This window comes from Nelumbo nucifera, chromosome 4, assembly GCF_055504915.1.
Source record: "Nelumbo nucifera cultivar China Antique chromosome 4, China Antique-T2T, whole genome shotgun sequence".
NCBI classification, from domain to species: Eukaryota; Viridiplantae; Streptophyta; class Magnoliopsida; order Proteales; family Nelumbonaceae; genus Nelumbo; species Nelumbo nucifera.
Genome location: NC_142652.1, coordinates 40355001 through 40382356, shown reverse-complemented (window position 1 = coordinate 40382356; position 27356 = coordinate 40355001). Strand labels below are relative to the sequence as shown.

The following is a 27356-nucleotide window of genomic DNA, read 5'->3' as shown; positions in this document are numbered from 1 at the left end:
AAGTAAAGTGAAGACTAGATGGTGTTTTACATACTTAGAAACCATCTGACGTTTAACAGACCAAATGATCACTTACAATTTTGAAACATTAACTTTAGCTGCAAACATCTATCCCCCAAATGATTTAGTTATGCATCTATAACCTAATAAATCACATGGTTTTGTATGATTGTCACATGTGTACAAACCATTTACAAACTTAACAACCAACTGGTATCACAAGGCTAGATGGTTTATTGCGGTTTTGAATTAGCAATTATGATTGTAAATATCTATTACTTAGGTGATAAAATAGTATTTACACCCTCAAATTCATCTAAAACCCAACAGACCATAAGGTTATATGATTCTCACAAGTGTACTAACCATTCAGCACAAAGAATATCAAGTTGTGTTTTACAGACTTAGAAACCATCCGACATTACACAAGCCAAATGGTCACTTGCACCTCTAAATTATCAACTGTAGTGGTTAAGATATCTTGTTAATATTGCACATACAATCAAATATTAGATAGAGCCTTATTGATATTTAACATAAAGCAAGTTGGTTCTTAGTCTGAATCCCAACATCTCAATTACAAGCCTTATTGATACAAACTTTGAATCACGATATCTCAATCTTAATCCAAACTTGACTTCAATACATAAAAAGAGAGAAAATAAGCACTTGAACAATAGCTCGGTCTTTAAGAGAGAAAGAGATAGATGGATAGATAGATAGACAGAGAGAGAGAGAGAGATGCTTACATGTACGAAGATAAGAGAAGATAGTGATTCTCAGACGATAAACGCAATGAGAAAAGGAAGAGGGGAAACTAAGATTGAAAAAAGAAAAAGGAAATTGGGTTTCATTGGGCCACTCTTTTTAGTTAAGGTCCAAGGTTCTAAATATTGACACGGGCCGATATGTTGGTAGGGCGTATCAGCCTATGTCAGTGGTTTTTTTATGTTTCACTTAGTTTTTTTTTTTCAAAATCAATGTAGAGGGGCCAGTTTAAGGCCTGACTACCCTCTGAACCAGCGGCTGATCTGATACAACCACTGTAGGGGCGTATCAAGAAACCGCCGGCACGATACGTATCAATACTTTGAACCTTGTTAAGGTCATTTTGGTTAAAAAAATTAAAAACTCAACAAGTTTGAAAACGTAACTGGTTTTGTTAATTCGGCTAACTTTTTTAATTTTCTTGTAAAAAACCCAATATTAATTATCAAATTTGGCTCTAGGTATATTATTTATATTTTCAACTCAAACACATTTCTTATTTAAATGGGCATGTTAAATTGGTTGTGTTCAATAATAAATATACGATCCCCTTTTAGCTTTTAATGATACAACAAAAAGCAAATCGCTAGTTTAATGTAGGCTACTGAAAACAAAGTCTATTTTATGCTATCGGGAGTAAGCTTTGGTTGACGTTGAACTGTTTGACTGAGCCACGTTGAAGAGTCTACTAAAGCAAATTCGGGGTTTCAAGTTTTTTCACCATACATAGATTCTAGGCTTTCCATATGAGGCCCACCTTGCAAAGGCAAGCCACTGCATGAAAGCAATCACAAATAATAATGTTTAAAATAAATATGTTAAAACAAAAACAATGTAACAAATAAAAAGTCTAACCAGTCCATTGCGGTAATGACACGTTCAATGTAACATGAATCTGATTCACAAATAAATTAAGGTCCGTTTGGTTTGCGGTTGAAATTGAAATTAGAATGGTTCATTTTCATAGTCTATTTGGTTCAAACATGAATGAAATAGGAACTGAAATCAGTTGCAATGGATTTTCATTTCTAAAGGAGGGAGAGGGAATGACCATTCCCTCAAAATAGAAAATGTATAAAAGTGGGATTCTACTTCCACCCAACCAAACAATTGGAATCAGAATGGCTCTATTCCCATGAACCAATCGAACTTCTCTCACAAAGTACGGGCAGAAGCGAAGATTCATCATCGTCTTATCAATAGATCAAATAAGAGAAGGGATCAAAGCGGGCATTATTTGGCGTGTCTCATCTCCATCTCTGCTAGATTGGCCGACATCCACTCCAAACTGAATGAGCAAGTTAACTTTGTTTTAACCTAAGAAACAGCAACAGCAATAACAAGACAAAAACTAGCTAGAAATCAAGCTTTATTGCTAAAAACACATTCTTTAATACACTACCGTAAAAGATTGGTATATAAACAAAGCAGTGGATGTCATAGTTACAGGCATGGTTTTCAAAATCGGACCGGATTGGATGATCAGACCGAAAAACTGGGAATCGGTCTATTTTTTCCCAAAACCATTGATTTTGGTCAGCAAATCGATGAACTGGCAGGTTAACCATTCGAACAGTTTTAACCGTTTTCTAATTTTTTTAACTTTTTTTATTTTTTTGTCAGACAAACGGCCAGCCCGTTCCAACCGATAACTGGACCCTTGACCTGTTCGGTCACTGGTTCGTTTCTAAAAACCATGGTTACAAGAATAAAAAAGCCGAACTTGTTCACTATTTAATCTCATCTTGCAAGAGAGTTTCATAGATATCTGTTCTCTATCATTGTAAAAGTGACAGTGGGGGAATCTGACACAATACAAGGGGAGGGTATGTGTGCCATAGGTGCGGTTTTGTATAAACAAATTAATAACACCCAACCAAGGATAGGCTACAAAATAAATCCCCACCAAGTCCCTCCCTTTAACTATGGTTGGGGACCTGCTATATTTTGATATTTAGTATCCAAAGTCCATAAACAGCAAAACTAAAGATCTGTTTCCCTTTGTTTTTCTTAAATTTTAAGCACTTTTATTTCTATCCCTTGGTCACATTTAAGCAAAGCGTTGAAACCAAGCAAGCTGAGGACCTGGTGGCCTATTTCTATCATGATATAGATTGTTTTCTAATCCATTCTTTCAGCTTTATCTCTCCCCTAGTTTTACTCTACTATGCTAACTTGCATACAGTGTAAGCCTTATAAACCCAATCTGAAACCTAAAAGATACCGAAACCTCACCTGAAATTTCCAGTAGATATTTCAGTCATTTGTCTAATGGTCTGGCATTACCAAGTTTCTTGGCTATATATTCATTTTACTTTTTTTTTTCTTGAGAAAAAGGTGATTTTATTGCATAAAAACCTACAACATGCAACCAGAGGGAACCAGAGGAGGAACCGGAGGCAAACCCCACAACACTACGGAATCATGCAGCTTATCATTCGCCAATGCCCTTTCAAACAATCCATGGATTCTATGTTGGGAACCTCCTCTACCCATCTCAAATGACAATGCAAAGAGCCAACAAATAACAGATGGCTTCCTATTGGTAGCAACAGAACAAAAAAAAAATCATTATTGCACATATCAACACAGTTCAACTGTACAAGTAGATTAAGTAATTTTAACGTCATGGTGGAGACTCATGATCTAATGGATAAAGGCTGCAAATCATAGAAACGGAATTAAAACACACTTTGTTAAATCATGCAGGACCAATATACACTAACACTCTACAGAGACAGAATGGAACCTTGCACCTGAAAGATTAATGAGGGTCAAAAAGGTTACACTAATCATGACTAAACAGTGTGTGTGGGTGAGAGAGAGAACAAACCAGTGAACAAATTAAGGGAGAATATAGTCTAAAACCATTTAAAGGACAACCCGACACTAATAAATATTTTATACACCAATAGACCACAAGGTTGTATATGATTCTCACAAGTGTACACACCATCTGGTATAGCGAAAACTATATGGTGTTTTATGTACTTAGAAACCATCCGGCATTTAATAGACTAAATAGTCGCTTACAATTTTGAAACATCAACTATAGTTGCAAACATCTATCCCCCAAACGATCTAGTTGTAGTTACACCATTAAATGCATCTATAACCTAATAAATCACATCATTTTGTATGATTCTCACGCATATAAACCATCCAGTATAGGATAGACTAGATGGTGTTTTACGGACTTGGCAACCAATTCACATCACAAGGCCGGATGGTTTATTGCGGTTTTGAATTAGCAATTGTAGTTGTAAATATCTATCACTTGGGAGATAAAATAATATTTACACCCTCAAATTCATCTAAAACCCAACAGACCACAAGGTTATATATGATTCTCACAAGTGTGCTAACCATCCAATACAAAGGAAATCAAATGGTGTTTTACAGACTTAGAAACCATCTGGCATTACACAAGCCGAATGGTTACATGCAATTTTAAGTCATCAACTATAATTGCAATCATCAACCATCTGGCATTATTCAAACTGGATGATTCCTTGCACCTCTAAATTACCAACTGTAGTGGTTAAAATATAGTTGGTTCTTATTCTGACCTGACATCTCAATCCCAAGCCTTGTTGATACAAACTTTGAATCACAGCATCTCAATTTCATTAGTTTTTCATAAACCTGGTTCTCAATCTTAATCCAAACTCAGCTCCAATACATAAAAAGAAAGAAAATAAGCACTTGAACAATAGCTCGGTCTTTGAGATATAGATATACATATAGATAGAGAGAGAGAGAAAGAGAAAGAGAGAAGCTTAAATGTACGAAGATAAAAGAAGATAGTAACTCTCAGACGATAAATACAATAAGAAAAGGAAGAGCGGAAACTAAGATTGAAAAAGAAAAAGAAAAACGGGTTTCATTGGGCCACTCTTTTTAGTTAAGGTCATTTTGGTCAAAAAAAATAAAATAAAAAAATTCAACAAGTTTGAAAACGTAACCGATTTTATTAATTTGGCAAATTTTTTAATTTTCTTGCAAAGCCCAATATTAGTTATCATATTTGGTTTTATGTATATTATTTATATTTTCAACTCAAACACATTTCTTGTTTAATGTGCATGTTAAATTGATTGCGTAAAACAATAAATATACTATCCCTTTTTAGCTTTTAATGATACAACAAAAAGCAAATCGCTAGTTTAATGTAGGCTATTGAAAACAAAGTCTAGTTTATGCTATTGAGAATAAGCTTTGGTTGACGTTGAACTGTTTGACTGAGCCACGTTGAAGAATCTACTAAAGCAAATTCGGGCTTTCAAGGCCCACCTTGCAAAGCCACTGCATGAAAGCAATCACAAATGAGCAGTAAATAATGTTGCAATACATGCTTCTATCTTCAAAATAAATATGTTAAAACCAAAACTATGTAACAAACTGAATGAGCTGGAATGGGATTCCAATCCCAAAGGAGGGGAGGGAATTGTCATTCCCTCAAATGGGGGAATGCATAGGAATGGGATTCCGATTCCACCCAACCAAACAGTTGGAATCGGAATGGCCATATTCCCATGAAGCAATCGAAATTCTCTCACAAAGCACGGGCCGAAGCGAAGTTCCATCATCGTCTTATCATAGATCAAATAAGAGAAGGGATCAAAGCGGGCATTATTTGAAGTGCCATAGCTCCATCTCTGCTAGATTGGCCGACCTCCACTCCAAACTGAACGAACAACTTTGTTTTAACCTAAGAAACAGCAACAGCAACAAAAAGACAAAACTAGCTAGAAATCAAGCCTTATTGCTAAAAACACATTCTATACTACACTATCGTAAAAGATTGGTACACAAACAAGGCAGTGGATGCCATAGTTACAAGAGTAAAAAAGCCGAGCTTGTTTACTATTTAATCTCATCTTGCAAGAGAATTTCATAGATATCTGTTCTCAAATGCAATTCTTTATCACGCATAACCTCTTGGAGATCTGAAAGCTCCTTTGCAGTAAGAACAGAGTTCAATTTGACAAAACCATCAAGCCAAAGCTTTTTTGACCTAGAAAACATTCAGTGAGCACAATCATTATGAATCCAAAATGAGAAAGGTAAAAATATAAAGTCGTCTTCATGGAACTTAGAAAATACACCTTGAACGTAACAAATAAAGGGCAAAATAAATCTCCACCAAGTCCCTCCCTTTAACTATGGTTGGGGACCTGCTTTATTTTGATATTTAGTATCCAAAGTCCATAAACAGCAAAACTAAAGATCTATTTTCCCTTTGTTTTTCTTAAATTTTAAGCAAAGCGTTAAAACCAAGCAAACTGAGGACCCGGTTGCCTATTTCTATCATGATATAGATTGTTTTCTAATCCATTCTTTCAGCTTTATCTCACCCCTACTTTTACTCTACTATGTAACTTGCATATATGCCTTAAAACCCAATCTGAAACCTAGCTAATAGTCCCTATTTCTCATAGATACCAAAACCTCACCTGATGTTTCCAGAAGATATTTCAGTCATTTGTCTAATGGTCTGGCATTACCAAGTTTCTTGGTTATACATCCATTTTATTTTTTTATTTTTTCTTGAGAAAAAGGTGATTTTATTGCATAAAAACCTACAACATACAACCAGAGGGGGAACCGGAGGCAAACCCCCTGGACAAACACTCAAAATTCCCACAACACTATGGAGTTCAGAAACAAGAACACATTATGAATTAGTCAAGACATGAAGCCCTTACCATGGGCAAGCATGAATAGCTCTGAAGAAAATTCGTTTAGCAGATACAGGATTGCATGCCACATAGATCTCATAGGCAATGTAGCACCTCCACAACACTACGGAATCATGCAGCTTATCATTCGCCAATGCCCTTTCAAACAATCCATGGATTCTATGTTGGGAACCTCCTCTACCCATCTCAAATGACAATGCGAAGAGCCAACAAATAACAGATGGCTTCCTGTTGGTAGCAACAGAACAAAAAAAATCATTATTGCATATATCAACACAGTACAACTGTACAAGTAGATTAATTTTAATGCCATGGTGAAGACTCGTGATCTAAAGGATAAAGGCTGCAAAGCATAGAAACGAAATCAAAACACACTTTGTTAAATCATACAGGACCAATATACACTAACACTCTACAGAGACAGAATTGAACCTTGCACCTGAAAGAAGAGAGAATATGGTCTAATACATCTTTTATACATGACAATAGCCAACAATTTAGTTTACCCACCATGGCCACACTTGCCATGCTAGGAAAACACGTTTCTGGTTGGGAACCAACTAAGTTTAATACCAAGTCATAGGCAACAAATTCCACATGTATATTAAATTATTAAAACCACTAAATTTAATGACAAAATAACCAAAAATAGTATATATTTTAATGGTATATATGAAGAAATTATTATATTAGGATGCATTGATATCATACAACTTTATTGATAATACATTAATCAAGAGCCCAAGATATATATTATATAGATTTTTACAAATTAATACATACACAGCCATTATTATTTTATTTTCTATTAAAGTCCATGGCAAAAAAATATGCAACTATTATATTTGAATTATTATCTCAATTATTTTCCATTTATCTTTTTTTTATTTTTAACATTAACAGAAAGGTCAACTAAAATTTTAATTCTCAAATGTTTGGTAAATAATATTTTTATTTTTATAAACAATAAACGTGTTATTATAAAATATAAATTAAAATATCAATTAATAATTTACAAAATTATATAATCTTATATCAAATCCACTAAACCTTCGAAGATACAAATCAAATGTAAATTCACAATTTTTAATTACTAAAATAATTATTTCATTACTAATATTTTTATTTCTTTAAATTGTTAATTTTTTATATAAATGTAAAATAGTGGATTTGATAGATTCAATTTATATTATATTCTCAAACAATTTGTAAATAATATTTTTTTTGTAAATAATAAATACATTGTTATTTGATAAAAATTAAAAAATTAATTAATAATTTATAAAAGTTTTAAGATACATATCATGTGCTAATTTATAAATTTTAAGTACTAAAATAACTATTTTATTCATTAATATTTTTATTTGTATAAATTTCTTGAGGTTAAAAATCATTTTTGATATAAATGTAGATTTGATAAATTATTTGTTATATTGGGGTGGTCGAATATAATATATGTTATTTATTTGAATTGGTTGTGGACATTAAATTGAATTAACATTAATGCATTTCATTTATTATCATAAAATGAGTGTTGGCTTAGTGGTTAATGACGTGTTTAATTGTTGGGCGTTGGTGTCTTGTGTTTGAATCACGCCATCCTTTTATTTTTGTAGTGTTGTTTGATACACCCTCAATTCACCTCCATATCGCTAAGTCAAGGTTCTACATATCGACACAGGTCAATTGTGTCAGTGCTTTTTTATGTTTTATTTATTTGTTTTTTTTCAAAACCAATTCAGAGGGGTCAGTTTAAGTCTCGGCTACGCTCTGAACCATGGCCGGACCCGATACAACCCCTGTAGGGGCGTATCGGGAAGCCATCGGCACGATACGTATCAGCCAATACGGGCTGATACGTGTCAATACTTTGAACCTTGCGCTGAGTATCGAACTGCATCGGCCGATACTATGCAATATGCACCGATACAAATGGCATATCAGGCCAGTACACGCGACTAGAAGGATGGGCAATCGTAGCAATACCTTAATCCTTGGATCATAGTACTTGACTTGTATGATTCCTTTGGAGTTAGGTAAGATTTTAGAAGACATTTGGTATGGCAGATTAGCAGCTAACATCTATCCTCCAATGGCTAAGAATTATATGATTCCTAGGAATCTATTGTGCGGAGAGGCATCTCAAGACCAACTTTTCAATGTATGATTTTTTTACGATAACAAATAAAATGGCACAAGAATTTTCCTACAACTTAACCATCCAAAAAAAATTCCCATCACCCTTGATAATGAATGGTGAATTGGTGAGGATGGATTACAAGGCTGACCTTGATGACATTCAATCAAATAAAAATCTACAGATGTAAACCCAGCCCCGGTATACCCTACCGAAGATTTGCCTTTCTTACCCCTTCTTTTGCTTCGGCAGTCTTAGGCACCCACTTGAATGAGCTAAGTTATTGCCCAGTGCTTGTGATTGTCTGACCAAAGATCTATAGGCCCAATGTATGTTCTTTCATCTCACATCACTGATACGACTGTCTAACAAACCTACCTCTACTATTGTATATGTCCACCCTTTGCAATGGGACCACCCTTTGCAATAAGACAAAAATATTTATTGCAGCCTTTAACTACTCCGATCCCTGACTTCAATGGGTTGCCTAGTCTGCACCCATCGAAATTGAATTCCAACCTCCCAGCCAACATCTTTGTAGATCATCTATGGTGAATGTCTTTATATCAATCACTCGCCAGTAGGGATGAGCATGGGTTGGTTCCGTTCAAACCTACCCTGTAGGGGTTGGTTCCAGGTTTTTGGAACCAGAACCTACCCTGTCAAGATCAGTTCCAAGGTCAGTTCTGGCCTTGGCAGTTCCAACGCCAGTTCCAGGGTCCACCTATGGAACCTTTTCTTTAAAAAATAAATATCCATAACATCAAAAGTCAAGTTGGATAGCTATATCTGTTGTTGAGTTTAATATAGTACTATAAGTTATTTTTTAACATTAAAAATTATAAATTTGACATAATTACATAATCATACATTGTACCATTGATAATGTTACTATCAATATAGATTAATGATTAGAATCACAACCATAAAACGTTTAAATTTGATTTTCAATAATAATAGTAATAATAATGATGATGATGATGATAATATAGTTCAAAACTTATCATTATAATTTAAATTTGTAAATATTACCTTTTACATTAGTAGGAAATTGCGGAACAGTAATCTGATTTAATAACAGCAATAAAGAAAGAAAGAAAAGAGTTTCTTGGAGAGAAGAGAAGAAGAGATGGGAGAAGCCAGAAAAAAATAAATCTGGCCGCCCCACTCAATAACTTGTATACTTATCAAATAAAAAAGAGTACAATGTCCAATATACCATTAATAGGGTGGTTGGGTGGTTGCTGCCAATTACATAAAAATAAACATAAACTGTTAGGCCTTGGGCCCAATAACACTAATTAAAAAGAACTAAAAAAATGCTAAACTCCAACACACCCCTTCAACTTGGGAGTAAATGTCATATATTCCCAACTTGCGTAGATCATGTTCAAGCTTATTTTTTGCAACTCTCTTGGTGATTACATCAGCAAGTTGTAAGTCAAATGAAACATACAGCAGGCAACCCTACCCAGATGTCACCCCTTCTCTTATGAAATGCATGTCCACTTCTATATGCTTTGTCCTATCATCCTAAATTGAATTATGGGCAATGTTAATTGTTGCTTGATTATCACAGTACATCATAGGTTCTATCAATTCAAAGCTCTCCTAGTAATGACCGATCACAGAGAAGCTTTGAAACACCATGTGCCATAGCTCTATATTTTGCTTCTGCATGTGACTTGGCTACAACTCTCTTCCATGAAACCAGATAACCCCCAACAAGAGCGCAAACTCTTGATGTAGATCTGCTGTCATTTAGGCACATTGCCCAATCTGCATCTATGTAAGCTTCCAGCTTCAAGTGCCCATGGTCAACAAACAATATCCCTCTACCTGATGTCTTTTCAAATAGACAAGTATCTTGTCAATAGCTTCCCAGTGCTGAGCTCGTGGAGCATGCATATATTGGCTCACCACACTAATTGCATATGTGATATATGGTTGTGTTATGCACAAGTATAATAGTCAGCCCAACAATCTCTGAAACCTCCCAAAATCCCTAACTAGCTCACCATCTAAAACATTAATTTTGTGATTCTAGTTAATAGGAGTATTAACTAGTTTAACCCCAAGTTTTCCAATCTCCTGTAATAGGTCCAACACATACTTTCTCTGAGAAATGAAGATCCCATGTTTGGACCCTGCCACTTCAAAACCAAGAAAATACCTTAGTTCCCCAAAGTCCTTAATCTCCAACTCCTGGTGTAGGTTCCGCTTTAAGGCATCAATCTCACTCAGGTCAGTCCCTGTTACTACAATGTCATCCACATACTATCAACACTAACACCAATAGTCCCCTCAACTGGTCAAACCAAGCTCTTGGGTGACTGTTTCAATCCAATTAAGAACTTCTTTAATGTGCATACCTTTCCTTTGCCTACACAACCATACAAACTGGAACGCCCATATACACATCTTCCAATAAATCTTCATTGAGAAAAGCATTCTTCACATCAAGTTGGAAGAGAGGCCAAGAATAGGTAACTACTAAAGATAAGAAATCCGAATTGAACTCATTTTGGCCACTGGTGCAGAAGCCTCCAAATAGTCTATCCCATAGGTTTGAGTATACCCTTTTGCAACCAACCTTGCCATGTACCTTTATATGGTACCATCAACCATGTACTTTACAGTATAAACCCATCTACAACCAATTGTCTCCTTATCATTAGGTAGATCCACAACTTCCCATGTCTGATTTTTTACCAAGGCTTCCATTTCCTCCTATATAGTTTCCCTCCACTCAGGTTTGGAAAGAACCTCACTAACATTCCTAGGTAAAGACACAAAATCAAGAGAGGAAAGGAAGGCCCGATAGGAGGGAGATAATCCACTATAGGAAAGATGATGTGCAATAAAATGGGTTGCATACTCTCTTCCCCTTTTGCAGTGCAATAGGAAGGTCTAGGTCATCTACAATAGTATTAGGCACAGGTGTGGTATCAATAGGAACTAAAAGATCAGTGAAAGCAAAGGGCATACCTAAGTCTATTTAAGTCGAACATAGAATCTCATATGAACCGACGAGAAGTGGTGTAGGTTCCTTGATTGTGGAATCAACCCCATGTGCTTCCATATGTGTTGTTATGTAAGAAACTAAGCAGCAAGATGTAGTGACGCAAGCAAAGTAGGTGGAACAACTAGGTCAGACAGTAGAGTAGGTAAAGGAGCTAGAATAGGAAGTGTGGGTTGCTCATTTCCTCCACTAAAATACGACTCCTAAGAAGGACTACCTGAAAAGAAATATGCACTTCTGATCTCCCACATACCCAAGGAATATGCACTTTTTTAATCTTTACTTTAGGGCCTAGTTTTGAGAAGTGAGGACCAAGGATATGCACATACACCCAAACACTCTCAAAGGAACATAAAACATCTTCCCTTCAAGGGAAAGAAGGCTAAAAGGAACAGTATATCCAAGAACACGAGAGGGTACCCAATTAATCGAGAAGACTTCCGTGAGAATTGCATCACCCCAAAAACGAACTGGAACTATGGAGCCCACCATAATACTTATTGTCACTTCCACAATATGAATGTCTTTCCCGCTACACCATTTTGTTGCGGAGCATATGAATAACTACTCCAATGAATTACTTCATTCTCTAGTAAATACAATGCTAGGTCCTCTTCAAAATATTCCCTAGCACTATCTGATCTGAACACCTTGACTCATACTCCAAATTGGGTCAAAACCATCTAATAAAACTATTGTACCAAAGCAGGCACCTCATCACAAGATATCATCAAATATACCCATGAATATCGAGAACAATCATCCACAAATAAGAGAAAATAACGATATCTACCCATAGAAGTATGAACAATATCAAAAACTAAGAAACTTCTTTTATTATTTGACTTAAAAAGAATGTCTACAATATTTTCCAAGTTGACAGCCTTAACACTCTAAACTAGAAAACTTAACAAACTCAAATAACTTTGGAAACAAAAAACACAGAACCAAAGAAAAAAAAAAAAAAAGATGCCCTAACCAATTATTCCAAAGAATAATCTAACCCACTGACTCTACCTCATTTCTCCTATTGCTAACATGATGACCTTGATGACTAAGAAGCACATCAAGAAGGTAGACTCCATTCATCTCATGACCACTCCCAATCGTCCTACAAAACACAATGACCAGAGAATTGAGGAGTTGGATGGTTTTGAAGGGGAAAGAGGACTAAGAGTGGAACAAAGAGCTGAAAGATGGAGCCTAAAATAAGATCTAGAAGAGCTTCTAAAAAAAGAGGAAACCAGCTGGAGATAGAAATCTAGATGTCAATGGTTAAAGGAAGGTGATGGAAATACAAGTTTTTTCCACTTTGTAGCAAATGGAAGGAAAAGAAATATTATCTCTCATATTGAGTGGAATGGACAACTCCTAACTAGGAAAATGGATATAACACAAGCCTTTGTGGGTCATTTCAAAGCCATCTTTGCTAGGGGAAGGCGGAGTTAGAGATACTTTTGATAATCTTGAGTGGGGAAGAGGGCCTAGGGACTTGATGAAGGCTCTAGAGAAGAATTTCGAAGTCCAAGAGATAAAAGAGGCAATTTTGTCCAATGTAAAGATCCAAAGCCCTAGATCCTAATGGTTTCACAATGGCTTTCTATCAAGATTGTTGAGAGATTATAAATACCAAGCCCATGGAAGTCTTTGAGGAATTTTTCGAAAGGGGCAAGTTCAATACAGGGGCAAATGCAACTTTTAAAGCCTTAATCCCTAAGAAAGGAGATGCAATCCATCCAAGGGATTTTAGACCCATAAGCCTTGTGGGAAGCGTGTATAAAATCATCTCTAAGGTTTTGGTTGAGAGGATCAAAAGAGTCCTTCCATCTTTGATTTCTCCAAACCAAGGGGCCTTTGTTTTTGGGAGATAAATAATTGATTAGATTCTCTTTGCTAATGAATATGTAGATTTTAGGAAGAGGAGAAAGGAAAAAGGCTTGGTCTGCAAACTGTATTTGGAAAAGGCTTATGACTTAGTGACTAAGACTTTTTGCTAGAGGCTTTAAGATTGAGAGTGTTGGAGTTAAATGTTGTAAGTGGATAAAGGGTTGTATTTCCTCTTGTATTTCCACACTAGTTAATGGAGTAGCTAGAGATTTTTTTCCAGCTAGAAGGGGCCTTTGTCAAGGTGATCCTCTCTCCCCTTTCCTATTTACCCTAGTCGTAGATGTATTAAGTGTTTTGATCTCAAGGGCTAATGTCACAAATCTATAAAAGGTTGGAGAATTGGAAGGGAAGAGGTGGTGGTTACACATTTACAATTTGCATATGATATTGTTATATTTAGTGAAGGGGAAAGGAAGAACAAGCTCATCTACAAAGGCTAGTAAACTCACTTTGAAAGGGTTTCTAACCTAAGGTGAGTTGGGGCAAGAGCTGCGTAGTGGGACTAAATAGAGAGAGAGGAAGTAGAAAACCTTGCTAGGTTATTGGGGTGTGAGCCAGAAGACTTGCTAATTCCGATAGTTTTTGGTACCCAGTAGTGGAAAGATTCACAAAAAAAGGCTAGCAGGGTGGAAAAGAAATTAGATCTCTTTAGGGGAAGAATAACACTAAGAAAGTCAACTTTGACTAATCTGACAATCTACTATTTATCTACCTTTAGGATCCCCTCCAAAGTGGCCAACCAACTAGAAAAATTAATGAGGGATTTCTTGTGGGAGCCAGGGGATACAAGGAAATATCACCTAGTGAAGTGGGAGATAGTGTCTAGAAGTAGGGAAGTGGAGGTCTAGGGATAGGGAATATTAAATTGAGTGTTGCATTACTAGGAAAATGATTGTGGAGATTCCCCCTGGAACAAGACAATCTGTGGCAAAAGGTGATTGTAAGTATTCTCAGTACGACAGACAATGGGTGGGATACTAGTCTTGACCCTAGGGAATCTCGGTCTTCTCCCTAGAAAGCGATCCATGGTTTGTTGTCTTCCTTTCTTCCACATATCAGGTATGATGCTTGTGCAGGTAATAAAGTGTGGTTCTGGGAAGATGTTTGGTTTGGAGAGTCCTCTCTTAAAGATAGATTTCCGTCTATTTATTCCCTTTCCGTAAATAAAGAGTCAACAATTTCCAATATTCTTGGTATTGAAAATTCTTGCAACTTGGGAATAAGGAGAGGATTAAGGGAGTCTAAAATGGGGTTAGTAGATGAACTGATTTCCCTTCTCAATATAGTATTCTTGGATCATTCCTGTTCAGACAACAGAATTTGGTCGGTGCATCCTCTGGCTACTTTGTGCTTCTTTCTTCACATCCCTCCTTCAGTTGAAATTATGGCTATTATCCTCTAGCTAATAGCACTATGCTCTAGCCCAATAGGTATTGGTGATTCTTTAAGAGCTGAAATTATGGCCTTAATCCAAGGTCTAAGGCTGTCCAAGCAATGGGGTTTCCAAAATTATGAAGTGGAGGGAGATTCTAAGTTGTTAATAGGATGGTTGCAGGCAAAAAGTCTAGGGTGTGGACTTTTAGACAGCAAATGAGGGAGGGAGATCTACTGTTTAGCAAGGGAAGCTGGAGTAACCCTTATTTGGACAGAGAGGTCAGCCAATAGAGTGGTTGATACTTTGGCAAAGCAGGGAACTCAAAAGGAAAATCATTTTTGGGTTGTACTGTAAATTTTGGGATAAAATATGGGGTCAACACTCATGTTGTGAGTGATTAGCATTGTACTCCTTTACTAATTCAATGACCGTTTCCAATCAAAAAACACAATGGCTAGGAGAAAAAATTACTGAACAATTCCAAGTTTTTTTTCTCCAAATCTTGCAAATTTTTGACCTATCAAAATATTCAAATTTTGTCAAACTACTCACAAATAAAAGATTAAAATCCAGCCTAAGAACATGTAGTACAAAAGGTAAGATAATGGAATTAGTTACTTCGATGGAAACGGACCCCTTCCCAGCAATGGGAACATGAGAACCATCAACTTTAGAGACTATCTCTACTAGAGCAAAGGTGGGATAAAGAAAAAATGGTGGAAATATGGGTCATATCTTCTAAGGCTCATGAGTCTATAATCCAAAGAGGTCCCCTCTTACTTGTAGGGATGCAAATAGATCGGATTGGATTCGAATCAAGGTATATCTAAATCCGATCCGATATTGATTATTGCATATCCGATCCGATTTATAGTCATGGATCTGAATTTGAATCCAATCGGAAAGTCGGATATTCGGATATGATCTGATCTGATTTTTTTCTTTAAAAATTAATAAATTACTAAAAAAAAATAAAATATACTAATTTAAATAAATAAAACAAAAAATACAAGTATTTTTAATTATTTTCATCATATATACATGTTTTCATAAAAAAACAAATAATATAATAAATTTAAAAATACAATATAAATAATATATTTATAAATAAATAAATAACATATATATATTTATATAAATAAATATATAGCATATATATCGGATCGGATCTTCTTGATCGGATAGAGGGTGATCCAAATTCGATTTGATTTCTGCTCTGATCCTATTATCCAATCCGATGATCCAAATTGGGGTGATCCAAATTCGACCAAATAGTATCAGACCTCGGATCGAATCATGATATGATCCATTTGCACCCATACTTACCTATAGTGGAGAGGCATAATTTGTAGTTGCATACGAGCTACTTGTATGAGAAACCAAGTAATATGACTAGCTCCGAAGCTACTTGCACCTTGCTATCCACTCGATAAAGAATTGCAACTAGCTATATCTGTTTGACTCAAAAACCGCCCATATTTTTCCAACTCGGCCCTAATTGCGGCTGCTGCAATTGACTCTAAGGAAGCTAGTTTAAGAGGTCTAGATAAGTCACTGATCACTGCCATATTAGCATTCCCCTTCTTAATTCGAAGTCGAACAAGTATAAGATGTGGATGAAGCTTCCACAAGTATCTTCGATATGTTTCAGCTTCTTACAATACTCACAAATCAAATCTTTCTTGTTCTCCTTCCTACTTTCACTACCATCCTTATCCCCACCAAGCTTAGGTTTTACTGTGTTAACTATAGAAAACTGCTCAATGCTTAGCCTCCTCATCATAACATTCCTCCTCTCTTCTCCAGACATAAAAGCATATGCCTGAGAAAGAGTTACTATCACGAGAAAAAACATGTTGTCGTGTGATATCATACTTAGGATTGAGTCCTACTAGAAATCCAAACACTTTGTTCTTTTTACTAGCTTCAAGTAAGTAGTTGCATCTTTACTATTCTCCCAAGCCACAATCTTCAAGTAAGTAGCGGTACCACAAGGTTTTGAGGGCTAAAAAATAAATTGCAATACAATTACCTACCTGCCTAGTAGCAATACCCGATTTCTCAACTACTAAGCCCTAGCAACATTCTTACTCTGAGTAGGTATCTATAACTCCATCCCAAATTTCCTTAGTTGTGTTACCCATAGAAAGTTCTTGCTTATATGGAGTGACATAGAATTGCACAACCGGGTCATCAATATGTAGTTCTCTTACACCCACTTGGAAGAGTTGGTCTCATGTTTCTTCTCTTCACCATTTACATACCCTAATTATCCACGAGCACCAATTGCCATCTTGGCTCATTGTGACCACTCCAAATTATTTGACCATCCAACTTTAACTATAGCGGTACCTGCCCCAAAAGGATCACTACTACTAGCTACACCTAGTCCCATTTCATCGGTAGAATTGCTTTCTACTCTACTACACTCTGTAATTCCTAGAACAGTTTAAAACCTCAACTGTAGACAAGAAAAAGCCTATAAAAACAAATCAATCCCCTTTGGAAGCCTTAGCAAAACTTGTTGCACCAAAAAAACTTCAGCTAAAGAAATTCTTGTCCTCTCAAGAGCCGGTAGAAACAAGAGAAGAGGCTACTACTCCCTCCAAAGAAATCAGAAATCACCAAAAATTGAACTGCCCCCTTCAGAAACATCAAGGAATCCAATAAAACCTGAGCGCCTCTTCCTAGGGAAAAAATAAAGAGTCCTATAATCAGGACTCTTCCTGCTTCTGCAATTCTTCTTCATTTCAATGATTAACCCAAGATCTAACACAAAGGGATCACAAAATCCAAGAACTGGGCCCTTTTAAAGTGTCATTGATCAGCTCTCAAACTTACCATGCAGTCAGCTGATCTAGGTTGCATGGTGGAAAACCAAAAAAAAAACTTAAAAAGTGCTCTAATACCAAGTAGGAAATTCAGAACAGTAATCCGATTTGATAACAGCAATAGAAGAAAGAAAGAAAAAGGTTTCTTGGAGAGAAGAAAAGAGAATAAAGAGAATAAGAGATGGGAGAAGTCGGAAAAAACTAATCTGGCCGACCTACTCTAACTTACATACTTATCAAATAAAAAGGAGTACAATGTCTAATATGCCCTTAATAGGGCGGCTGCTGCTAGTAACAGAAATAAACAAGCATTAACTGTTGGGCCTTGGACCCAATAACACTAATTAAAAAGAAATAAAAAACTGATAAACCTCAACAACTTATTATATGAAATTAAAGAAAATTATCGATTCAGATCGAGGAAGGAAAGGACAAAAGGGAGGAAGTAAGGCTAGGAATTGGAGAAGGGGATCAAAAGTGCTAAATTATGAAGATTCTAAGTTAGAATGTTCATGGACTAGGCAATGCTAGGAAGAGGGCATTAATTAAGGATGTAATAAAGAGAATCCCGATGTAGTGTGTGGAGAGTTAGGGGTGTTAATTGGGCAGTGGTGCCATCCTGGGGATCTTCCAGGGGAATAGTAACATTATGGAAAGAGGAAAAGATGGCTGAAACTGAAGAACTTGTGGGTACTAACAAACCTGTATGGTCCAAATGCATATAGGGAGAGGAATGGAATGTGGGAGGAACTGAACAATATAAGAGGTTTGTGGGAGGGGCCTTGGTGCATTGGTGGAGATTTCAATGTAATCAGATTTAATGAAGAAACTAATAATAGGAGACAATGTATTACCACAAGCATGAAGAAGTTTAATAAATTTATTAACACCTTTGAGCTTAAGGAATTTGCCACTCCAACATAACAAGTTTACTTGGTCCAACCTCCAAGCTAATCCAATTTGCTCTAAACTAGATAGATTTCTGTTTTGGGTGGATTGGGAAGAAAAATGGGGTGGCTTAGTATCTAGAGCATTGCCATGATTAACTTCGGACTATTGGTCTATCACATTATCTAAGGAGGTGTTTGAGGGTAGAAGGCCAGATCCTTTTCGTTTCGAGAATCTGTGGTTATGTCATCCGGGTTTTATTCAAAAGATTAGAGAATGGTGGGGGGAGAGCAATCCAAGAGTTGAGTGAAAAGGTATGAAATTTCATAGGAAGTTGCAAGATCTGAAAGTTAAGATTAAAGGGTGGAATATTTTGGAATTCGGGAGAACTGAGGAGGGGAAGCAGTCATTAATCAATCAAATTGAAGATCTAGATAAAAAGGAGGGGGCACTTTTGAAGTTAGAGATAAGGAATTGATATGGACTTTGAGGAAACAATTGGAAGATGTACTTCATAAGGAGGAAATAAGTTGGAGGTAGAAATCAAGGCAAAAATGGATTAAGGAGGGTGATACGAATACCAATTACACACTTACAATTTCCAGATGCACCTTGTTATTTTGTGAAGAAGGTAATAGAGATTGGGTCAAAAACCTTAAGTTGAAAATCCAGTTGTTTGAGTTTATCTCCAATCTGAAAGTGAATTTTGACAAAAGCTGCATAATAGGTGTTAATATGGAAGAGGGGGAAATGACGGAGTATGCTAGCATTTTGGGTTGTGAAGTGTCACATTGGCCTATGAGATATCTGGGACTACCCTTGGGAGACAATTCAAAGAATAGTAGTTTTTGTGATCCAGTGGTGGAAAGATTTGTTAAGAGGCTTGCTGCTTGGAAGAAGAATTATCTGTCTTTAGGGGGAAAGGTTACATTAATAAGGGCCACATTGGCCAATCTACCTGTGTATTTCATGTCTGTTTTCAAGATGTCGAGAACATTAGCAGGAAATTGGAAAAACTGATGAGGGGTTTTTTGTGGGAACCAGGGAATGATAAAAGGATCATAGGGTGAGTTGGGAAACAGTGAGTTGAAGGAAAAGGTTTGGAGGCTTAGGTTTAGGCAATTTGCAGAAGAGGAACGAGGCTTTATTAGGTAAGTGGATTTGGAGACTACCAGAAGAAAAAGATAAGCTTTTGGCTAAAACAGTGGTAGGGGTACATGGGCTTGCAGCTGATGGTTGGGATGTTGGATTACTGACTGCAGCTACTAGAGCTTCCCCTTGGAAGGCCATCCACTCTATCCCCCCGTCCTTCTTACCTTTCGTCAGGTATGACCTTTATTCTGGAAATCTCATAAAATTTTGGGAACAGGTATGGGTGGGTAACCTCTCTTTGAAAGATAAATTCCCCTCTGTTTTTGCTATATCAAGATATAAAGATAAACCTGTGTCTTCCTTATGGGGCTGTGAAGGGGGGGTGAGGGATTCTGAATTGAATGCTATTTTGGATCTGATTAATATTCTTGATGGGGTATACTTGGACTTCTCAAAACATGATCGTCGGATTTGGACCCTTTCCCCATCTGGAGTCTATTCATGTGCCTCCTTTTTCAGAGCTTTAATACAACCTGCTGACTCATTGGGGCAACATTTTCCTGTTAAGGAAGTGTGGGGTAAGCCCATCCCTCCAAGAGTTGGGGGTTTTTGTTGGGAAGTCTTTCTGGAAAGAATCAATACCTGCAATTTAATACAAAGGAAAAGAACAAATTGGTGTTTATCCCCTTATTGGTTTTATTTTTTTTTTTTTGACCAGCAACACAGAAAAGATTCATTAATTTAAAAAGTCATGTACAACAAGAAGTTGTGGGCGGACAAGCAGTCCATAGTGTCCCACTAAATACATCATTGCCACAAACAACCCTAGTGCCAATCCCTTTAATTACAAAACAGCCCAAAGGGTAACCCAACAACCTCCGCTAATTAAAACGTAGCCCAAAACATAGATCGTCTTTGAACTCCTTGCTTAGCTCATCCATCAGCCATGCTATTAGCTGATCTTTTAATCCACCTTATTGGAATCACCATGTCTTTAGAAGCCTGTTTGAAGCGCCTGAGCTCATTCCTTAGTTGCCAACTAAATCCATCCCCTATCTTCAAGTGTAATAGCTAATTTCTATATGGAGAGTTAAGATAGTTTACCTCTCCTACTCTTGCAACTGTTCTATATACTAATTTTAATGAAATTCCGTTATTGATCAAAAAAAAAAAAAGAAAATTATCGATTCACTTAAGTTGTTTAATGGTCAAGTGAGACCATGGTCTTTGTTAACACGAGTGGTTGGGCTTAAATCTTCACATCCTCAAAGTATTTTGGGATTTATTTAAGCCAAGTTCGGTTCCAAGGTCGGTTCAATGAAGGCCAATCAAGGCTGGTTCTCCGGGATGGTTCGAGTAGCATAAGCCCCCATTTCCTAGAACGGGCCTGGGTGGGGGTCGGTTCCAAGAATTTGGACCCAAACCCTACCTAGTAACAAATTACATAGGGTCAGTTTGAGACCGTGAAAGGTCGATTCCATTCAGTTCCAGGTAGAACCTACCCATTTTCTCACCCCTACTCACCAGGTCCCAATGCCCAATTTTTGTACCGATGAGCTTTATCAACTCTTCCACCTTCAACCCTTACTTTCAAAGATTCCAGCCTTTCTCTCCCCAAACAAACTCCATACAATAGCTGCCCTTCTGCATTGCCATATCATCCTTGGACTTTAGTATGACAAGGAGGTAGGTCAGTGGAAAAGAGATCCAACACACTTACAGCTGTTGTTCAACTGCTCCCAATGAGAAGGGGTGGAACCATAACTAGGAAGCATATTGGCAAGCCACAAGAAGATGAGTAGTGTCTTGACCAGTCTACAAACAAAGAACACACACATGAGGGGAAAGACACCAGGTTTTCCATTTCCTTTGGAGTCTATCGCATGTACTCATATCTTATTGCCTGTCCCCTCCCCAACAAAAATACCTTACTTTTGGGCATACTGGACGCACAAGGCTTCAACTGAGAATGGGTGTCTCACAGAGGCTTGACACAGTTTTAAAGAAAGATGAACATAAGAAAATATCATTAGTGTCTGAACCTCATATTCTTGCATTCTCCCACCAAGGGCACAGATACACCTCCCTCTCTCTACATGCATGTCAGCCACAGATTGTAAAACGTTTTTTTTTTTTCAATGCAAGGACAATTTACCTCTTTTCAAAAAAAAAAGACTGGCAAAAGACTTTTTCATAACATCTGAAGTGGCTGAACTGAGAAGTGTTTAAGGTAGGTTTGACTGTCAACATTTTAAGAGCTGGGTGACTTAGAAACCATGTTAGCAGCCAGTTCCCAGTTCTCAGTCTGATCATCCAATCCGGTCAGTCTGACAACACTAGGATTGAATGAATAATTGCTTTAAATTTTAACAAACAAGTTATTAAAGAGGTTGTGAGCTCCTTAATGGTTGAAGCTGAAGTTGACTACTATACCCTTGAATATATTATTATTTCAATATTTTATCCACCAAAAGATAAAGCAAGAAGTCACCAATTAGCCACTTCATCCATTATGAAATTAGCCACTAAGGATATAGTTTCTTTTTGCTCCAAAACTATAATACCATGAGAGCTCATAACTATAGAAGATCAATGTAATAGAGATAAGAAGACAAAGTTCTTACTTGTTGCAATATTCATCAAATATCCATCGGACTTTGTGGGGTACAGTATAAAGATGGCTGATCCCTACAAAAGCACAAAAAATCTTTGGATTGTAAGGATAAATTTTTAAACCCTGCAAAATGGATTCCCACACTCTTGAAAGTTGAAATTGCTTATAATGTTTCTGAAGCATCTCCACATAGTAGTTGAACAAGGATTCTAGCTGAGAACTCTGGCTTTTTCTTTCTGCAAATGAGAACACTAGTTAAATTCCACCATTTAACATCTAATTTATAGGAAAGAGTTGAGTTTAACAATTGAAATATTAAGCCCATGTTTGGGAGTGCTTAGTTTTAAGTGCTTATTTCAATAAACACTTATTCTAGATCGGAACTACACCAATAAGCACCTATTTGTGTTTCGAAAATAAGCCCAAATATGTGCTTATTCAAGAAGCCCAAATTTTGAGCTTATTTTTAAGCACTTATTCAATAAGTGCTTATTTCCATTCTTGCCCATCTTGGCCCGTCACATCATTTTAAAAATACCTGTACTAACCCTCTTTGAAATAAGTTCTTTTTCACCCAACGCTCATGAGACGTTAGGAATAAGCACTTATTTATCAAATAAACACTCCCAAACAGGGCTAAAAATCATAATGAAGAATTTTAAATTCCTCTGTAAGAATTCATTTACACTATAATTTTCAGTAGATAATACAGAATAACAAAAACAATGTCTATGTGAGGACACAGTTTTTTTCTTTTTTTAAGTCAAGAAAACTCTTATTAAAAGAAAAAGCAAAAGAGGATATAAAACAAAGATAAAAAGATGTAACACAGTGATACACTTAAACTATTAATAAAAGACAATCTTTAACATCACAATAGTAATCGACGCCAATATCTACAAGTATCTAACTTTTTCTGGATCCATCTTAAGATAAGTTGAAGAATAGCTTTTTCCATAAGACTTGAATAAAGGCATCATAAAGTTCCAAACTTGAAGAAGAAACAACTATGAACTTAGCAAGTTACAACAGGGTATGTGTGGCTATATAAATAACAGTAGTTAAGCCAATGCCTATGCAACAAGGCACCCATGAAGGGTGGCCCACTTAACCACCTAGCTATTTTATAGATGGCACTATAAAATATTTTCATATTCCTTATTTTTTGAGTTGATAATAGTAAAATATGAATTATTACACCAAATTATTCATTTTCTGAGTTTAAATACTTCTTTCTTCTTACCATTCTCTTATTAGTCAGGGTTCAGTCAACACATGTTTGTATATGCTGTCTTTTTTTTATGAATAATGAGTGATTTTATTAATAGGTTAAAAAGCAAAAAGATACACAGAGAAAGTTCCCAAGATGGGGCACGAGATGCAGCCTCATAAAAAAACAAAGAATTACAGTTTAGCCCAAAACATCTGATTCCTATGCACCCCTTGCTTAGCTAGTGAATCTGCTAACCCGTTTGCTGATCTTCTTTCCCATTGGAATTGAACTGACATGTTTGTAGTTAGCCATTTGAACCTACGTAAAGCCCCTATATAGGACCAGGCTGCTGTTTCTAGTTCTATTAACCACTGGATCACCAGCTTGGAATCACCTTAGATTAACAGATGTTCACAATTCAGCTCCTTGTATCACTGCTTTAACTTCTGCATTAACAGAATCCCCTACTCCTATAGGTTCAGAATATAAAGCAATGATTAGCCCATCTGTATTTCTGAACACTCCCCCAACACCAGAAGGACCCAGATTGCCTAAACTGTTACCATCAAAGTAGAGCTTAATGATACCCTCCTGAGGAGGCTTCCACTCTATTGACAGTTTGTATATGCTGTCTTGAATGCTTGAATACTTCGAAACCCGAACTGATAAGCAAGGAAGAACTTAAAATCTTGTCTAATCAACATGTTCTTTTTCCACCCTTTCTTTTCATCTTTTCCTAGGACAAATATAAAGGTCCGGCCCCTATATTTTCTGGATTTTCATTTTCTCCTCATGAATATGTTGATTTTCTATGTTTTAATATGAAGTTTATAATTTTCTAAGAAAACTATTGATAATTACTAGTGAAAGATGATTGCCGGTTGCTATGGAACCTAGGGAAAAGGATTCAGAGCATAGATTTGAGTTTTAGAGCAGACACGTTGTGCAAAAAAATGTCAATGGTTAGGACCAGATCCAGTCTACCCCTCCCAGTCACCAAGCCTCGCCTTAGCACCTTGAAACTATGATATAAAAAAAAAGAGAAGTTTATCTAAAGATGAGAAAGAGAAGAATATGCAAGGATAAGGTGTGGATACAAGAAGACAGCCAAAGAGAAATAACAAGAAAAAAAAATGGACCATCCAAAAAGAACATACCCCACTAGCAGAAGCAAATAACCATCAAAACAACCAACCCAAAAACCAATTTTGCACAAAACATAATAAGAGCACCAGCATCACTGATTTTACAATAACAGGGTTCAACTATGATGCCGGAAAGACATAATACTAGAAAAACATGTAACCAATGAAGCAGTCGTTGTTCATTCATTCATTCCAATAAAATATCTTCTTAAAAGGCAATTAAAGTTATAAAATCATTATTTTTCATGTGAGAAATAAGAATTCCAAACCCTAACAAAGACTTGTTCAGGCTTGCCTCAAGGGGCGTGGTACAAAGGCGACTCATAGAATCAAGAATGCAATATGTTTTACATCACATTAGCTACTTGAAGCAATGCAATTAAGGAAAAAAATAGATTGTGGGTTTTACATGCTTGAAAATGCTTTATATGTTTGCTTTTACTTTTAAATTTTCATTTAAATTCACCTTACATGTTATGTTTATGTATTTTAATTTTAGATGATTGGTTTTTTAAAACATTTATTTTAAAATTTACGTTTATATTTTTTATTAACATTATGTTTAATATTTTTTGAATTTTTTTGCATTTTTTAAATTTTTTGGTTTTTTTTATTTTCTGATTTTTTTATTTTTTAGATTTTTTGTAATTTTGCGCCTTTCATAAAAAGGCGCACACCTCGCCCTTGCACACGTCTTGCGCTTTTAAAACACTGCAATCAGGTAGTACTTGTCAAGTTTCACAGGAAGGGTTGATTCGTCAAAGCCTTTCTGGTATCATGTCTTTCTGGCAGCATAGTTTTCCCAAAATAACAAATTACAACTTGGCCCAAGACATGATCCATCATAACCTCTTTTTTTTAATGTAGATAAAAGAGTAATCATCAAAAAAAGGTCGGGAAAAGAGAAAAAAAAGGTGGAAAAGCCAACAAGGGAAAAAAAGCCAAAATACCTAAGCACTTGTCCAGATAAGTGTTTAGTAGGGAAATCACTCAAAAATGAAGATAAGTGTTTCCAGGGAAACACTTGTGAAGATAAGAGCATTTACCCAGGTAAAGGACTTACTGAGACACGAACGAGGCCTAAAGTGGGTAGGACCCAACAGTCAAAATTCTATCTTGATAGTGGATAGGCCTACTGGCATTAACCTGTTTTGTTGATGGTTTTATCAGGATCACTGTTTTAAAAGCGCAAGGCGCAAAAAAGGCACAAGGGCCAATTTGCGCCCGAGGTGAGAGGCGCAAGGTGAGGTGTATGCCTTTTTTAAGCAAGGCGCAAAAATACAAAAAAAAATGCTACAAATAAAAAAAAATGTCAAAAAATTCAAACAAATGCCAAAAAATTCAAAAGAAAATGCAAAAAATATTAAACATAATATTGATAAGAAATATAAACTTAATTTTTTAAATTAATGGTTTTAAAAAAAACTATTATCGAAAATTAAAATACATAAACATAACATGTAAGGCATATTCAAATGAAAATGTAAAAATAAAATCAAACATATAAAACATTTTCAAGCATGTAAAGCCCACAATCTCTTTTTTCTTCAATTGCATTACTTCAAGTAGCTAATGTGATGCAAAACATATTACATTGCCATTTCTATGAGTCGCCTTTGTGCCATGCCCCTCAAGGCAAGCCCAAACAAGTCCATGTTAAGGTCCTAAATTCTTAATTCTCACACAAAAATAATGATTTTATAATTTTATTTGCCTTTTAAGAAGATATTTTATTAAGATGAATGAATGAACAGCATTAGCAAATAGGGGTTATCGGAGCTTCGGTGACCGAGCGAGCAAACCCTAACATGGTCTTGTTTGGGCATGCCTCAAGGGGTGTGGTCAGGGGTCCGAGGGTAGAGCCCCCAGCCAACCTCTAGGTTTAAAAAAAAAAAAAAAAAGCATACAATTTTCAAAAAGTGCACGCCTGGGCCAAGGCGCAAGGCGCATCAAGTGCACTTGTGAGTGAGCAAAAAAAAACCAAAAAATCGAACCAAGTGAAAAAAAAAGACCGAAACTGAATCGAAAAATCAGTTAACCAAACCAGACAATTCGATTTCGGTTCAATGTTTTTAAAAAAACGAAGGTATAGGTTCGGTTTCGATTAACCAATATAGAAAACCGATGGTTAACCGAACCAACTAGTATACATATATTTCTATATATTTATGTATATTATTTATATTTTATATATATTTTATATTTTTTATATATTATAAATTAATAAATATGCATTGTATATATAAATATATATTTACAATATACGAAATATTATTTATTATTTAAAATATAATATTTTATATAGATTTATACTTTTTATTATATATTCATATATATATTTTATAATATATATTGTAAACATTAAAAAATCGAAAAACCAACAAACCAAAACAGTCGACCAGTTAATCGATTGGCTTCAGTTCGGCTTCGGTTAACGGTTTTCCAAAAGCTGGTAATACCGATTCGGTTACAAAAAAAGGCCCACGGTTTGGTTAACCGAACCGTAAGCACCCCTAGCGCACCAAGCATGCACCTTTTGAAAGTGTTGTGCCTAGGACCTGGGCAAGGCGCCAACCATAAAATGTGCCTCGCCTGTGTGCCAAGGCACGCCTCAAGTGTGCCAGGCGTGCCTTTTAAATCACTAATCAGGATCTTATGTAAAACAATAGGTAGAACCCACTA

The 27356-nt window shown here is 36.1% G+C and overlaps 1 protein-coding gene across 1 annotated transcript in view; it reads right to left on the bottom strand.

Annotated features, from left to right (window-relative positions):
• Positions 1-4933: 4933 nt before the first annotated feature.
• The window catches only part of LOC104611077 (uncharacterized), a 56873-nt gene continuing 34450 nt past the window's right edge, over positions 4934-27356 (bottom strand). Inside the window, exons 9-11 of the mRNA XM_088903890.1 lie at positions 22327-22552; positions 6477-6698; positions 4934-5785 (exon numbers count right to left, since the gene is read on the bottom strand). Coding sequence (XP_088760016.1) covers positions 5635-5785; positions 6477-6698; positions 22327-22552 — 599 coding nt within the window. The 3' untranslated portion in view covers positions 4934-5634. The remainder of the gene's footprint in view (positions 5786-6476; positions 6699-22326; positions 22553-27356) is intronic.